The 13990-nt window shown below is 49.1% G+C and overlaps 3 protein-coding genes across 3 annotated transcripts; 2 read left to right on the top strand and 1 right to left on the bottom strand.

The window, feature by feature from the left end:
* Window positions 1-201: 201 nt before the first annotated feature.
* On the bottom strand, window positions 202-2967 carry LOC136545435 (uncharacterized; the record flags this gene model as incomplete). The annotated part of the gene is made up of 3 exons (XM_066537456.1): window positions 608-2967; window positions 414-534; window positions 202-333 (listed from the first exon to the last, which is right to left on the bottom strand). Coding segments are annotated over exons 1-3 (2613 nt in total), but the record flags the coding sequence as incomplete, so codon positions are not given.
* Window positions 2968-4014: 1047 nt separating this feature from the next.
* LOC136543507 (uncharacterized) lies at window positions 4015-5969 on the top strand. The gene is made up of 3 exons (XM_066535931.1): window positions 4015-4164; window positions 5071-5448; window positions 5964-5969. Exons 1-3 carry the CDS (start codon window positions 4015-4017, stop codon window positions 5967-5969), a joined length of 534 nt encoding a protein of 177 aa, XP_066392028.1.
* A 1563-nt stretch (window positions 5970-7532) lies between these two features.
* On the top strand, window positions 7533-11257 carry LOC136545433 (cadmium/zinc-transporting ATPase HMA3-like). Its single transcript, XM_066537454.1, has 6 exons — window positions 7533-7952; window positions 8059-8667; window positions 8770-8907; window positions 8996-9323; window positions 9579-9781; window positions 9894-11257. Exons 1-6 carry the CDS (start codon window positions 7661-7663, stop codon window positions 10967-10969), a joined length of 2646 nt encoding a protein of 881 aa, XP_066393551.1. The 5' UTR covers window positions 7533-7660; the 3' UTR covers window positions 10970-11257.
* The last annotated feature ends 2733 nt before the right edge of the window (window positions 11258-13990 follow it).

Here is a 13990-nt window from a genome sequence, read left to right as displayed (position 1 = left end):
TGATTGTCGAATTTCAACTAGCCCAAGATTAGGGGTGCGTCTCACGACATCTGGATCAAACCAATGACATTTGAATATGACTGGATTAAGAGGTTTGCAACCATGAAAAGTTAGTTCGTATATTTCTTCAATTATTCCGTAGTACTCGACCCCATCAAAGCCTGGCGTAAAAACTCCGGTATTTGTTGTTCTTCGATTGGGCCGACTCTGCTCGTGCCTTGTTGTGTGAAAGCGATATCCATTGACGTCATAACCGGTAAACGACTTGACCTTATAGGAACAACCATTGGCAACCTGTCTCAACTCGACATTCATAGACGCTTCGGTTTGGCCCTACAAGTTCAAGCAGGGTGGTGCGTTTTATTATTTGCATGTACAAGCAACTTGTAATATCAAACTAAGTTGGATTGTACCTTCTGCTTGAACCAAGAAATGAAATCGGGTTTTCCATTTCCCGCACCCTCTTTGAGAAGGGTATCACTTTCGTGCGGGGTAGGTTTCCTTGATTTACGCCAGAATTGACGATGAAATTCCCTGTACCAATAAGAAACATGAGAGTTGGACATAGAAAAGCGACTACTTGAGAACAAGTTTGTTGAGAACATACATCATGTATGGCTCCACCTCGGATAGGTTGGTCAACACATACAGCATGATAATGCGCCATTCTTCATGTTTCAAGGTCTTATGGGTCGCACCACTTGCACTTCCGAGTTGCCCTCGAAAAATGCTAAGGCTCGATTCATCTCCGTCGGCATTGTAACGAGATGGTGGATTATGCACACTAGGAAGGTTGTCGGCATAATATTTTGTTGTGAAGTTTGACACCTCCTCCAGAATGTATGCCTCTGCAATGGATGCTTCAATTTTGCATTTATTTTTACATTTAGTTCGAAGAACCTTTTGACATCTCTCAATCGAATAGCACCAACGGCCCTGCACAGGCCCCCCCATTCTTGCTTCATACGGGAGGTGTAGAATCATATGCTGCATCGGATTGAAGAAACCGGGTGGAAAGATCTTCTCCAACTTACAGAGCAACACAGGCGCCATTTTTTCCATTTCTGCAACCACGGTACGAGATAACTCCTTGGCACAAAGCTGGCGAAAGAAATTGCTCAACTCCGCTAGCACCTGCCAGACATGATCAGGGACATAGCCTCGAACCATCACCGGAAGTAGACGCTCAAGCCATATGTGGTAATCATGACTCTTGAGCCCGTTGACTCGCATAGTAGCTAAGTTCACTCCCCTCTTCAGATTCGCTGCATACCCATCAGGGAACATTAACGTTTGGAACCATTCTAGTACCTCCCTCCTTTGGGCCCTCGTCAGGACGAAATCGGCCTTAGGCTTTCTCCACGACTTGCCGGCTCTAGGAGGCGCCATGTCCAACTTTGGTCTGTCGCATAACCTCGCTTGATCCATTCTAGCCTTAACGTTATCCTTTGTCTTATCAGGAATGTCCATGATTGTACCAAAAATTGCCTCAGCGATATTCTTTTCAGTGTGCATTACATCAATGTTATGTGGAAGAAGAAGATCATCAAAATAGGGGAGGTTCCACAAGCACGACTTCCGAGTCCAAGCATGTTGCTCACCATATCCCACAAAACCACCTTCTTGTTTATTGACCTCGAGAGCATCTAACTGAGCACGAACCACGGCTCCTGTCATCATCTGCGGTGCAGGGTCTGTAACTACGACATCTTTCGTAAAGTTCTTGATGTCTAGTCTGAATGGATGGTCAGGAGGGAGAAATTGTCGATGTTTGTCGAACGAAGAATACTTTCCACCCTTCGTCAACCAAATGAACATCAGAGAAGCCTTGCATACTGGGCATGGGAACCTCCCGTGAACACACCAGCAGCAGAAAATCCCATATGCCGGCAAGTCATGCAGGGAGTACTGGTACCAAACATGCATTTTGAAGTTTGTCTTTGTAGCTCGGTCGTATGTCCATACCCCTTCCTCCCAAGCACGGATCAAATCATCAATCAGAGGCTCCATGTACACACTCATATTATTCCCCGGGTGTTCTGGAATTATCAACGATAAGAATATGTTCTGTCGTTGAAAGATGACGCCAGGGGGGAGATTGAGGGGGATAACGAACAATGGCCAACAGGTGTACGGGGCAGCCGCCATTCCGTAAGGATTAAACCCATCTGTTGCCAGCGCAACACGTACATTACGAGCCTCTAAAGCTTTCTCAGGATAAATCTCATCAAACCTTGTCCAGGCTTCACCATCGGATGGGTGTACCATCTTCTCAGGATTGTATCGACGTCCGTTTTTGTGCCATGTCATCTGTTTCGCAAATTCCACAGTCATGTAAAGCCGTTGGATCCTCGGTATGAAAGGAAGGTACCGTAGGATCTTCACGGGGATTGCGAGCTGCCTCTTCTGACCATCACCAGAGTCTACCTCTAGGAACCTAGACGATTCGCACTTCACACAGTACTTTTCTTCCGCATACTCTTTCCTAAATAAGATGCATCCCTTCGGACAAGCATGTATCTGCTCGTATGGCATCTTAAGTGCACGAAGGAGTTTCTGTGCCTCATACATGCTCTTTGGCAAGATGTGACCATCCGGGAGCAGGCTACCAAAAACTGCCAGCATAATATCAAAGGCGTCTCGACTCAAGGTAAACTGAGACTTCACAGCCATTAGGCGTGCAATGGCATCCAGTTGAGAAACCTTGGTATGCCCGTGAAGGGGTTGTTGTGCCGCAGACAACATGTCATAATACGCCTTTGCGGTAGCCTCTGGCTCCTCCTCCCTACTTGCTTCATCGAAGTGTGCTTCATGGTAGTCATTTAACATGTCTCCCACTCCGGCATCATCATCATATTCCTCGATGCGTTGTCTCAAGACCTCGTCTCTCCCACGATCAGCTTCACCATGGTAGGTCCACCTGGTGTAGTCTGACGTAAATCCATTCTTCACAAGATGTTTGCCCATGTCTAGCTTGGTTTGCCGACGCATGTTTCCACATTTGCTACATGGACACCAAGTCGATCTAGCTCCTTTGACAATTGCAAACGCCCGTTCCAAGAAAGCATCCGTCTTGTCGATCCATTCATTGGTCAACGAATTCTGACTAGAGCGGCCCGTGTACATCCACTCACGGTCATCCATCCTCTAGCATATCAGCGAGTAATATATAAAATCACGTTGCATCTACACGTTCCTATAATGTCTATTAGGTAAAGATAGGTCCTAATCCCACCCGAGGATATGTAGTGGGTTTAGTTTCCATGCTCTACTCCGATCTAAGATAGAATTTCGGCATCACCTCCCCGCTGTTCTCCAAATACACGTCCCGGAAGGGAGATTGTGTATTCGGAGAACAACAGGGAGGTGCTGCCGAAACTCTATCTCGGATCGGAGTAGACCATGGAAACTAAACCCGCTACACATTCTCGGGCTGTCCAAAAAACGTGGACAATTCGAAACAGATACGGTTATATATATGCAAAAATTTGCATATTTCCAACCGTATCTCTTTCGAACGGGAGACGCCTAACTAGGTTACGTGATATATGAACATCAAATGAAAAGAGAGGTGTATGATGCCTCACCTTGCTATCCGGCAAAGTGACGAGTCAAGGACGGTCCTTGTGAGTCTCTCCTGCAACAAAATGAACATATAGTAGTGTCAAGTCAAAATTTTGGCAGCACCTCCCCTGCACGGGGAGGTTTCCAAAACCTGCATCAAATATAACGGCACGATGGCCGACAACCACATCCACACCAACAGAACGGCACGATGGCCGACAACCACATATAGCTCACAAGAAAGCAAATAATTCATGGTTTATCCTTTTCTAATTTCTAAAAAAAAGTCATATCACCTCTATAGACATCCTACTACCTAATGTCAATATTTTATAAGTTTCTCAGAACTTTAAACAGACAAAGGTGTAAGACAAGGGGACCCCCTATCACCCATCCTTTTCAATCTAGTAGCTGATTGTTTAACTAGAATGGTCATCAAAGCACAGCAAAATGGAGTGTTCACTGATAGAACACATTATTCCTCATGGTGTGGCCATCTTGCAATATGCAGATGACACAATCATATGTCTTAAGCATGAAATGGAAGGAGCTGTTAATATGAAATTTCTACTGTACATGTATGAAATGATGGCTGGATATGTAAAAGCAAGAAAAAAGGTGGCTTGGGATTAAGAACTTGAGGAAAATGAATATCAGTCTTTTATGCAAATGGTGGTGAAAACTAGAAAGAGAAGAGGGTTTATGGCAAACAATTATCAAACATAAGTATTTGAGGAAGGACAGTATCTTTAGTGTTTCTCACAAGTTGACTGATTCTCCTATTTGGTATGATCTGTTGAAAATCAAAGATGTTTATTTACTAGGGAGAGAAATACTGCTACTCAACCATGTCAGCACAAGACATATAAGGTTAAGAAATACATACTGAGAATGTACAGACTGAACTACTGCTACTTAACTGTGATCACTCTTATTAGGTTACATTAAGACACAAGGAATAGGACCAATATTGATCAATATGAACAATAATTGTCTTACTGAAACTAATGCATTGCTTGGCCATTCCAAATAACATGCGCTAGCAGCAGCCACATTTAACATCTCCCCAGCAAGGGCTTCATTCAGTTATTGATATTTCTATTCACTTGAAAACGCAATGATTTTTCTTCTCTTGCATAACTTGATTCATCAAAAGAAAACATACTTCACAATGGGATGCCAGACAAGCATTTCAAAAATAGAGATGCAGCCGCACCATTCCTGAAATATTAACTCATCTTTCTACAAAACTAAAGTTTTGGATTTCTACATGGGCATGATATGGTAGTTTTACTGATTCCACGTACTATTCGGAAAAGAATAATGCTACAGTACCTATTCTCTGCAACTAAAAATTACCGAAGGGCATCTTGTGCTGTATCCTCAGGCACTGTGTACTACTGAACCTATTCTCTTTGAGCTATGTGAATGCAAAGATGCCTCTGTTGAGAGAATTAAAAGTGGAGAAGTTCAAGTTACATTTAGACGTTAGGGCTTCCTTACCAGCAACGACGAGAAGGTGAGGACGAATTCGACTCGATTCCGTTCCGATTCCCGCTCCGCTCGGTGGCCTCGCCGCCGCGGGCGCCGTCGGTGTGGGGGGGGGTGGCGCCGCCGGGTGGAGCCGCCGCGGGCGTGGCGCGCCGGGGCCCGGAGGGCGACGCCGAGGGGCGCGGCCACGCCGCCGGTGTGTGTGTGGGGGGGGCGGTGGCGCCGCCGGGTGGAGCCGCCGCGGGCGTGGCGCGCCGGGGCCGGGAGGGCGACGCCGAGGACCGGGAGGGCGCCGCCGGGGGATGGAGCGGGGGCGGGGACGCCGGCGGGGGGAGGCGGCGGGCACGCCGGCGGGACGGGGTCGCGTGGTCGCGGCGTGTGTCTGTGGCGTGTGTGCGTTGTGTGCGTGTGTGTGGCGTGCAGTGAAATGAGGGCGCCGCCGGGGGATGGAGCGGGGGCGGGGACGCCGGCGGGGGGAGGCGGCGGGCACGCCGGCGGGACGGGGTCGCGTGGTCGCGGCGTGTGTCTGTGGCGTGTGTGCGTTGTGTGCGTGTGTGTGGCGTGCGGGGAAGCGCCGGGTTAACTGTTAGGGGGTATGCCGAGTGCCCGCGATCTGGCACTCGGCATAGCTCCTTTTTTATTTTTTTTATTTTTTCAAAGGGTCTACTCGCGCGGCAGTGGGCCTACACCAAGACTTTGCCGAGTGTTTTCTACAAGACACTCGGCAAAGAGATACTTTACCGAGTGTTATATAGAAACACTCGGCAAACTACGCTAATATTTTATGTATACCTTTAATAGCTTCTTTTAGTAACTTTTTTCCTATATATTTTGAAAAAAAACTTGTCAAATTCACTCAAAATGCATATTTGTTTTTTCTACTAATATTATTTCATTATTTCATGCAGTTATAGCTCAAAATTAATTTATATCAACTAAAATTCTATAATTGCAATTAATAAATAAAAAATATCAAACAGATCCATTAATTTGTCAAAATTTGACATGAACTAATCTATGTTGTGTATTGCCTATACAAAAAAATTTGAACTCAAACCCAATTAAAATGTCACTTGGACTCTAAATCTTATCGGATCCTTCTAAGTTCTACGAATTTTCTCCGAAGATGCTTCCGTTTGTAAGCATCATACGTCACAAATTATGCGAAACATTCTCAATTTTTTACCACAGCCTCCACATATGATATCATGACATCTTGACAAATCTCGTGATTTTCAGACTTCGTTTGGTTTTGGTAGAATTTTAAAATCATTCGAACACACGTTCGTGGTCGTGTTTCCTGAACAAAATGTTCGAAATTTCTTTTCATTTCCTGTATGAGACATCAATCCGGATTCAATGACATGAATATGATTTTTCCACTCATTTTATTCTATTATTTCAATCACTTGCAGTTCAAATTTCGTTTAAATCAATAAATTACTCAAAATGAAATTAATTCACTAAATATAGCAAACAGACCAAGAAATAGACCAAATTTTAACATGCAGTACAAAATGTCGTATGTGGGGAGTAGAAAAATTGTGGAGGGCCGAGGGGGGAAAAATTATTTTTCATTCGCCGAGTGTCTCCATAAACACTCGGCAAACCAATACACTTCACCGAGTGCCGGAATAAAACACTCGGCAACTCAATACTTCCCCGAGTGTCTCTAACGGACACTCGGCGAAGTACTAACGGCCGGCACGCCACCCAGCAGAACGGCGCACGGGCGGGTCACGTGGTGGTTATTGCCGAGTGTCCCCTAGAGGCCGAGTGTTGACACTCGGTAAATAATAGATATGCCGAGTGTAATAGTATGCCGAGTGTCTTGGAGTATACACTCGGCAAATGTTATGTTTGCCGAGTGCTCGATATAATGCACTCGGCAAACAGAAAACACTCGGCATTCTCACCGTTTCCCGTAGTGGTTGCTACTGTTGCATCTGAATGTTTCAAAAATAGATCAGATATCACACATGAGATGCGCGTGCCTGCTGCTGGGGCACTCGCTCGCAAGCCCGACACGCTAGAACTCTTGCTCGCTCGTTGTGCGGGCACCGTCTGGATGCTAGCGCCCCGGATTGGACAACCGGTTGCTAACAACTCCCTTTGCCCATCCATAAAAGCATGTCTGAAATGAAAAGTCAAAAGTGTGGGATACATGCATTGCGTGCACTACAGCAAGAATCTATGCCAACAGATACTACACCGCACGCACAGCATTGGCCATTGGCATTTTGTGTACACGAGCACTACTGATTATTGGCTCGATGACATCAGCGTGTCCATGTCAGATTGGCACTACTGATTATAAAGGAGTCATCGACTGGTTCCTAGCGAAACGGTCGGACAACGCGGTCCGCGAGTGCTGATCCTGTCGCAATACTGAATTCAGAAGTGGCTCACAGACCCTCCAATCTTGTCGCTTATCGGTGGCCGCCGTCGTTGTCGGCTGTCGCTGGCGTGCCGCGAGAATTTTTGCGTGCTCCCCGCACCAACTGCCATCTATCTATCCATATATATGTTCTTATGTTGACTTCCCTTTCACCTCTCGCGTTCCTGCTGTCCTTGATCGAATCTGGCCAGGAGCGCAGCCGCGGCGATGGGGGGTGGCGACAGCCCGGCAAAGGAGCCTGAAGCCGCCGCGCTTGAGGAAAGGCTGCTGCCGGCGGCGGCGGCGGCGAGGAGCGGAGATGCTGGCGCCGGCAGCGGGAAGGGGGGCAAGTGGGAGAAGACTTACCTGGACGTGCTGGGCGTGTGCTGCTCCACGGAGGCGGCGCTCGTGGAGCGGCTCCTGAAGCCGATCGACGGCGTGAGGGCGGTCACCGTCGTCGTCCCCTCCCGCACCGTCGTCATCGAGCACGACCCCGCCGCCGTCTCCCAGTCCCACATCGGTAATATAACCTAACCGGCGTCTCTTCCCGTTCCTACTCGGATATCTCCGCGCAGATATACATTCTTGGTTGGCTCACCCTTGCCCTGCCTCGAATCATCAACCAGTGAAGGTTCTCAACAAGGCGGGGCTGGAGGCCTCCGTGCGCGCGTACGGCAGCAGCAGCGGCGTCGTCGCGCGATGGCCCAGCCCGTACGTCTTCGCCAGCGGCGCGCTCCTCCTGGCGTCCCTGCTGGCGCCGCTGCTCCCTCCGCTGCGCTGGCTCGCCGTGGCGGCGGCCTGCGCGGGAGCGCCGCCGATGCTGCTCAGGGCGCTCGCCGCGGGGCTCGCCCTGGACATCAACGTGCTCATGCTCGTCGCCGTGGCCGGAGCCGCGGCGCTCGGGGACTACGCGGAGGCCGGCGCCATCGTGTTCCTCTTCACCTCAGCGGAGTGGCTGGAGACGCTGGCGTGCACCAAGGCCAGCGCCGGGATGTCGTCGCTCATGAGCATGGTCCCGCCCAGGGTCGTGCTCGCCGAGACCGGGGAGGTCGTCAGCGTGCGCGACATCGGGGTGGGCACCGTCGTCGCGGTTAGGGCCGGGGAGGTCGTGCCCGTCGACGGCGTGGTGGTCGACGGGCAGAGCGAGGTCGACGAGAGCAGCCTCACCGGCGAGTCCTTCCCCGTGCCCAAGCTGCCGCCGTCCGAGGTCTGGGCCGGCACCATGAACCTGGACGGTAAAAGCCGCGGTTTTTTTTTTCTGTTACATTTGGAAAATAAATGTCCATGCGGTTTGTGGTGATCAGAATCCTAACAAGACTGTGACGTTCATGCTGAAGGCTACATAGCCGTAAGGACAACTACACTGGCCGATAACTCGACAGTGGCCAGGATGCAGAGGCTTGTGGAGGCGGCGCAGAACAGCCGGTCCAAGACGCAGCGGCTGGTCGATTCATGCGCAAAGTACTACACCCCAGGTACGCGACGCATACGGCATACACCGTCAGCTTCATGATCTGATGGCAGTGTTTTTCAGCAGGATGAATTGTTGTTTCTTGTTTGCAGCTGTGGTTGTTCTTGCAGCAAGCGTGGCTCTTGTCCCGCTGCTGTTGCGAGCACAAGACCTGAAACGGTGGTTTCAGCTAGCCTTGGTCGTGCTGGTGAGCGCGTGCCCCTGCGCGCTGGTGCTGTCGACGCCGATCGCCACGTTCTGCGCGCTCCTGCGGGCGGCGAGGATGGGGGTTCTCATCAAGGGCGGGGACGTTCTTGAATCGCTGGGCGAGATCAGGGTCGCGGCGTTCGACAAGACGGGGACCATCACCAAAGGGGAGTTCAGCATCGATGGGTTCCATGTGGTTGGGGACAAGGTTGATATGAGCCAGCTTCTTTACTGGTACGACTGATGGCTTATCCCTTCAGCCTTCCATTTAGTAGAGAACTTCAACTGAAAGAATAGAATTTTTACAACTAGAGAGTTTCAACTGAAAGAACAGAGACAATCCTTCCAATACTGCAATTTCTACCTACCTATTACTACTGAGTAAATGTGACATTTTGTCAGATTCCAAGATTTGATCATGGGTCAGTTCTGTTAAACTGAACTTGATGATTAGCAGGTCATGGATGGGTGATCACTTCTTTCTTGCAGGGTGTCAAGCATTGAGAGCAAATCAAGCCACCCAATGGCGACGGCACTTGTTGAGTACTCCCAGTCCAAATCCATCCAACCCAAGCCGGAAAACGTGACTGAATTCCGTATCTACCCTGGGGAGGGCATCTCCGGAGCGATAAATCGAAGACAGATCTTCATTGGAAACAGAAGGATCATGGCAAGGTCCTCATGTTACACAGGTAGTAGTCGAAACCAAAAACAGGCTGACACTTGAACAAGTTTCACACAACTCTGAACTTGCAAACATTCTTGGACAACAACTCTGACCTCAACTCTGTCATATGCACACAGGTCCGGAAATGGACGATCACAAAGGCGCGTCGATCGGGTATGTGATCGTCGACGGCGATCTCGTGGGGGCGTTTTCGCTCTCCGACGACTGTAGGACGGGCGCGGCAGAAGCGATCCGGGAGCTGAGATCAATGGGCATCAAGTCGGTGATGCTCACAGGGGACAGCAGGGCGGCGGCCACGCGGGCACAGCAGCAGCTCGGAGGCGTCCTGGAGGAGCTCCACTCGGAGCTCCTCCCGGCGGACAAGGTCGGGCTGGTCGGCGGCCTCAAGGCGAGGGCGGGGCCGACGCTGATGGTGGGCGACGGCATGAACGACGCGCCGGCGCTGGCCGCGGCGGACGTGGGCGTCTCCATGGGCCTGTCGGGGTCCGCGGCCGCCATGGAGACGAGCCACGCCACGCTCATGTCCAGCGACATCCTCAGGGTGCCCGCGGCCGTCGCGCTCGGGCGGCGCACCCGCGCCACCATCGCCGCCAACGTGGTCGTCTCTGTGGGCGCCAAGGCCGCCGTCCTCGCGCTGGCCGTCGCGTGGCGGCCCGTGCTGTGGGCGGCCGTGCTCGCCGACGTCGGCACGTGCCTCCTCGTCGTGCTGCACAGCATGCTGCTGCTGCGGGAGCCGGGCACGGGCAGCTGGCGGAGGAGGGGTGGGGAGCCCGAGGCGTGCCGCGCGACGGCGAGGTCGCTGGCGATGAGGTCCCAGCTCGACGGAGCATCGAACGGCGGCGCCGCGGCTGAGAGCTCTCAGCAGGGACCAGGCGGTGGGAGTAAAGCAGGCTGCCGTTGCTGTCAGAAGCCAAGCGAGCCGTTTGAGCAGGAGCACTCAGCAGTGGTGATCGACATACCGTCTGCTGACGCTGAGCATCCTCGGGCGACGGCGAAAGCTTGTGCTACTCCCACCACGGTGACTAGCGTGGACTGCGCGCCACGAGGATGCTGTGGCGGCAAAGGCAAAGGAGACGGCCGCGTGAGCGCAAGGACAAGCTGCTGCAGCAATGGAGGTGGAGGAGCTGCCCGTGATTCTCCTAAGAAGGCAGGGAAAGGATGCAATGCAAGGTGTTGTTCTAGTGGTAAATGAGATATATCTAGTTATATACACTCCCAAGCCTGAAGTGCAGGATACAATCTCAATTCTGAAGTGATGGTGAAATACTGACTGTTCATGCGACACCTGCAAAACTTAACCAGTGGATCAACCATGTGTTCAGATAGCGACTGGGCAGCTCGAATCTGTTGACATTTGTGTAGTTAATTTATACTCGAATTTGTGGAGTGATCAAATCCTTAGCTTTTTGGAACTGCTTTTGTCTCTTTTTTTCCCCTAGGAAATTTTGTAGTGTTCATTCATGAAGAAAGTTTTAGGTACTAGAGTACTATTAAAACAAGGTATATATTTAGATAGTGCCTCATCTTCTGAAGAGTGATTCTGCTGCTAAAAAGTAAAACGCCAATCAAATAGATAGAACATAAAGTTGTTTTTCTAGCACCTTAGAGCACAACCAACGCAAGCTAATAAGGGCCCCTTTGGCCGGGCTCCTAACAGCTCCGGCTCCATCTGACATTTACTGTAGCAGCACTGCTCATCGCGCTGTGTATAGAAGTTGTTTTTCTCTCTCATCCTCTTCTCTCTCACTGACAACGAAGGAGCTGTCGGAGCCAGTATTTTTGGCTTCCCGGCTCTGGCTCCTCTACACGCTACAGTGCTCCTACAGTTTGAGAGCCGGAGCAGACAAGAGCCCGGCCAAACGGCCCCTAAGATTGTTGGTCTCAACTCAGAACTACTATCCACATGGACATGAGAACATACAACAGCCAACAGGGTTAATAATCCCACAACAAAGACTATTGGTGATGTAAGAAAAGTTTATTTGGCTTTTTGTCTCTTCCTTGCGAGTCCTTCGTGCCTCCCTCTCAACTAACTCAACTCTGTTTGGTGAGATGCTGTTTTCCCCAATGCGCAAACTACTATGACAGGATATGGGACCACCAATCTATCTGACTTGGACAATGCATGCTTATGTGGAGGTTGAGACTCCCAGCCATGGATGAAGTGTTCGGGAGGCCCTTAGGCCATGCTCAACACAAGTATACAACCGTAGTGATCTTAGGAGAGAGAAGATAACATGTATTCCCAAACCACTAAGGCCTTCTCCAACGTGCCACCGTGGCTTGTAGTCCCTGCGCAAATCATCCATGCCATCTCGAATAGCGGCTCCGCTGCATGTCAGAACATCTTGCAAAGGATGCAGATGCTTCAACTAACAAATGGTGCAAGCCACTGCTTATTTTGGAAGAAAAGCTAAGACTGATTGTGAGAAAGTAAAGGCAGGCGAGCCAGCAGATGCCTACATAGAGAGAGAAATGGTGATATCGGCAACAGATAAAGTGACTAGCCTACGATGTAGAGAAGACAACTTCAACTATTTTTCCATTTACATGGCAGCTAACTTTTGATTGAGGCCACTAGCATTAGCTACCTGCATGGGGGCTGCCTCCTAATGAGGTAGTAATACTACAATGCAAGCCACACCGGTGAGTAGAAAGAGTAAGCATGCAACGGGCTTTTACCTTTTTCCTCTCTTATTACTCTCTCTCTCTCTCTCTCTCCTGAGGCAATATGGGTATTTCAGTAGGTAGACTTGAGCAAATTGAGCCCGTCCTACCTGTGGGCTCGGCCCAAGCTCGCTGGGTTTTGGACCGTCCATGAACCTTAGTGAACAGAGCCTAGGCACATATCTCGCTGCTCAAAAAAAATTCTCGACCTGAGCTCAACCCGAAATATTTATTTTAGTTGTTTTACACCGTAAACAGCACGGGCGGTCCGTCCAGACCCGGACCAATCAATCCAACGCAAAAGGCTATACGCTGACTGGACATAAAGGCTATTACTCGATCACGAGGGCCCGAACCAGTATAAATCGTTCGTCTATTTGCGTTTATTATTGAGTTCTGCGTACGCCGAAGCCTTTCAATCATCGTCCTGGGTAACCCCGTGACGAGTTGTTGGTCATCAAGCACTGATAGGCCCGTGTTGAACCTGGCCCGGCCCGCAAAATGCTTAGGTTTGCAGGTACTACTACCACCCTGTAAGCTATTAATTTTTCCTTCTCTTACCTTCAAGTCAGATTTGTTCCTTTGTGGTATGATGGAGCCATTATCCTAGTTGTCTCGTTGGACATGTGTCTAAACCTTGCTTTTGACTTTTTGTTTTTCGAGTGGATGGAAATAGGTAGATGTTTTACAATTGTTTCGAGGGAGGACAGAGAGAATGGGTATGTTTTATAGCTATTTCAACCAAACAATTTACAACTTTTTTACAACACATAGCTCAAATTAGTTTTTTTTTCATGGCTCAAAAAAGCTAAGAGTGAATGCTGAACATAGATGATTCTTAGGTTAAATAGTTTCTACTACCTCTAAGTTTTTTTATACATAGGATTCACTTTTTAAAATTAAAGAAAAGAGTTCTTACGTAAATTAAGCTAAGCATGGAAATTGTAGCAAAATTTTCGAAAACAATGTGCCAATGTTTGATTTGCGAACATCTAAGATGTTTAATTCGAAGATATTAAGATAACTTATAAAATTTTGCATATTAATTGATTTTTTTATACATTATAGTAGAAAAACTATAGTCAAATTAAGCGTGTTCTTATTCAAAATGATAGGACGGAGAGAGTAGCTTGCACGGGCCGCTTGATAATTTGATCTATGATAGTTGATCCAGGGGTGGAGCTACACCGCGCATCATCCTGTAGATTTGGCCAAAGTCTAGTAGCTCCTCGGTAGTTTGACACAAAGCCTACCTGACCAAGTCTGCAGGACCGCGACCTGCTCCTTGGTCTTCTCACTCCAACCGCTCGACTGTGGTGGACTGCAGCGTTGTAGCAGCGGAGCCGTTGATCTGATTATTATGCGATAATGTCAACCTTTGGAGCTGGATTTCTTTCAATTGCTGTTGGTTAAATAAATCAGATTTCATATAATTTGATTGAAAAAAACTTGACTGTAGCATACGCCCCGAGCATTCGCATTATGGCAGAGGATTCATCACCGGTCCGAGAAAACCCCCGAATTGATTGATTACGAGCAAAGAGAG

Source organism: Miscanthus floridulus, chromosome 3 (genome assembly GCF_019320115.1).
Source record: "Miscanthus floridulus cultivar M001 chromosome 3, ASM1932011v1, whole genome shotgun sequence".
Taxonomy (NCBI): Eukaryota; Viridiplantae; Streptophyta; class Magnoliopsida; order Poales; family Poaceae; genus Miscanthus; species Miscanthus floridulus.
This window is presented reverse-complemented; position numbering and strand designations above follow the sequence as displayed.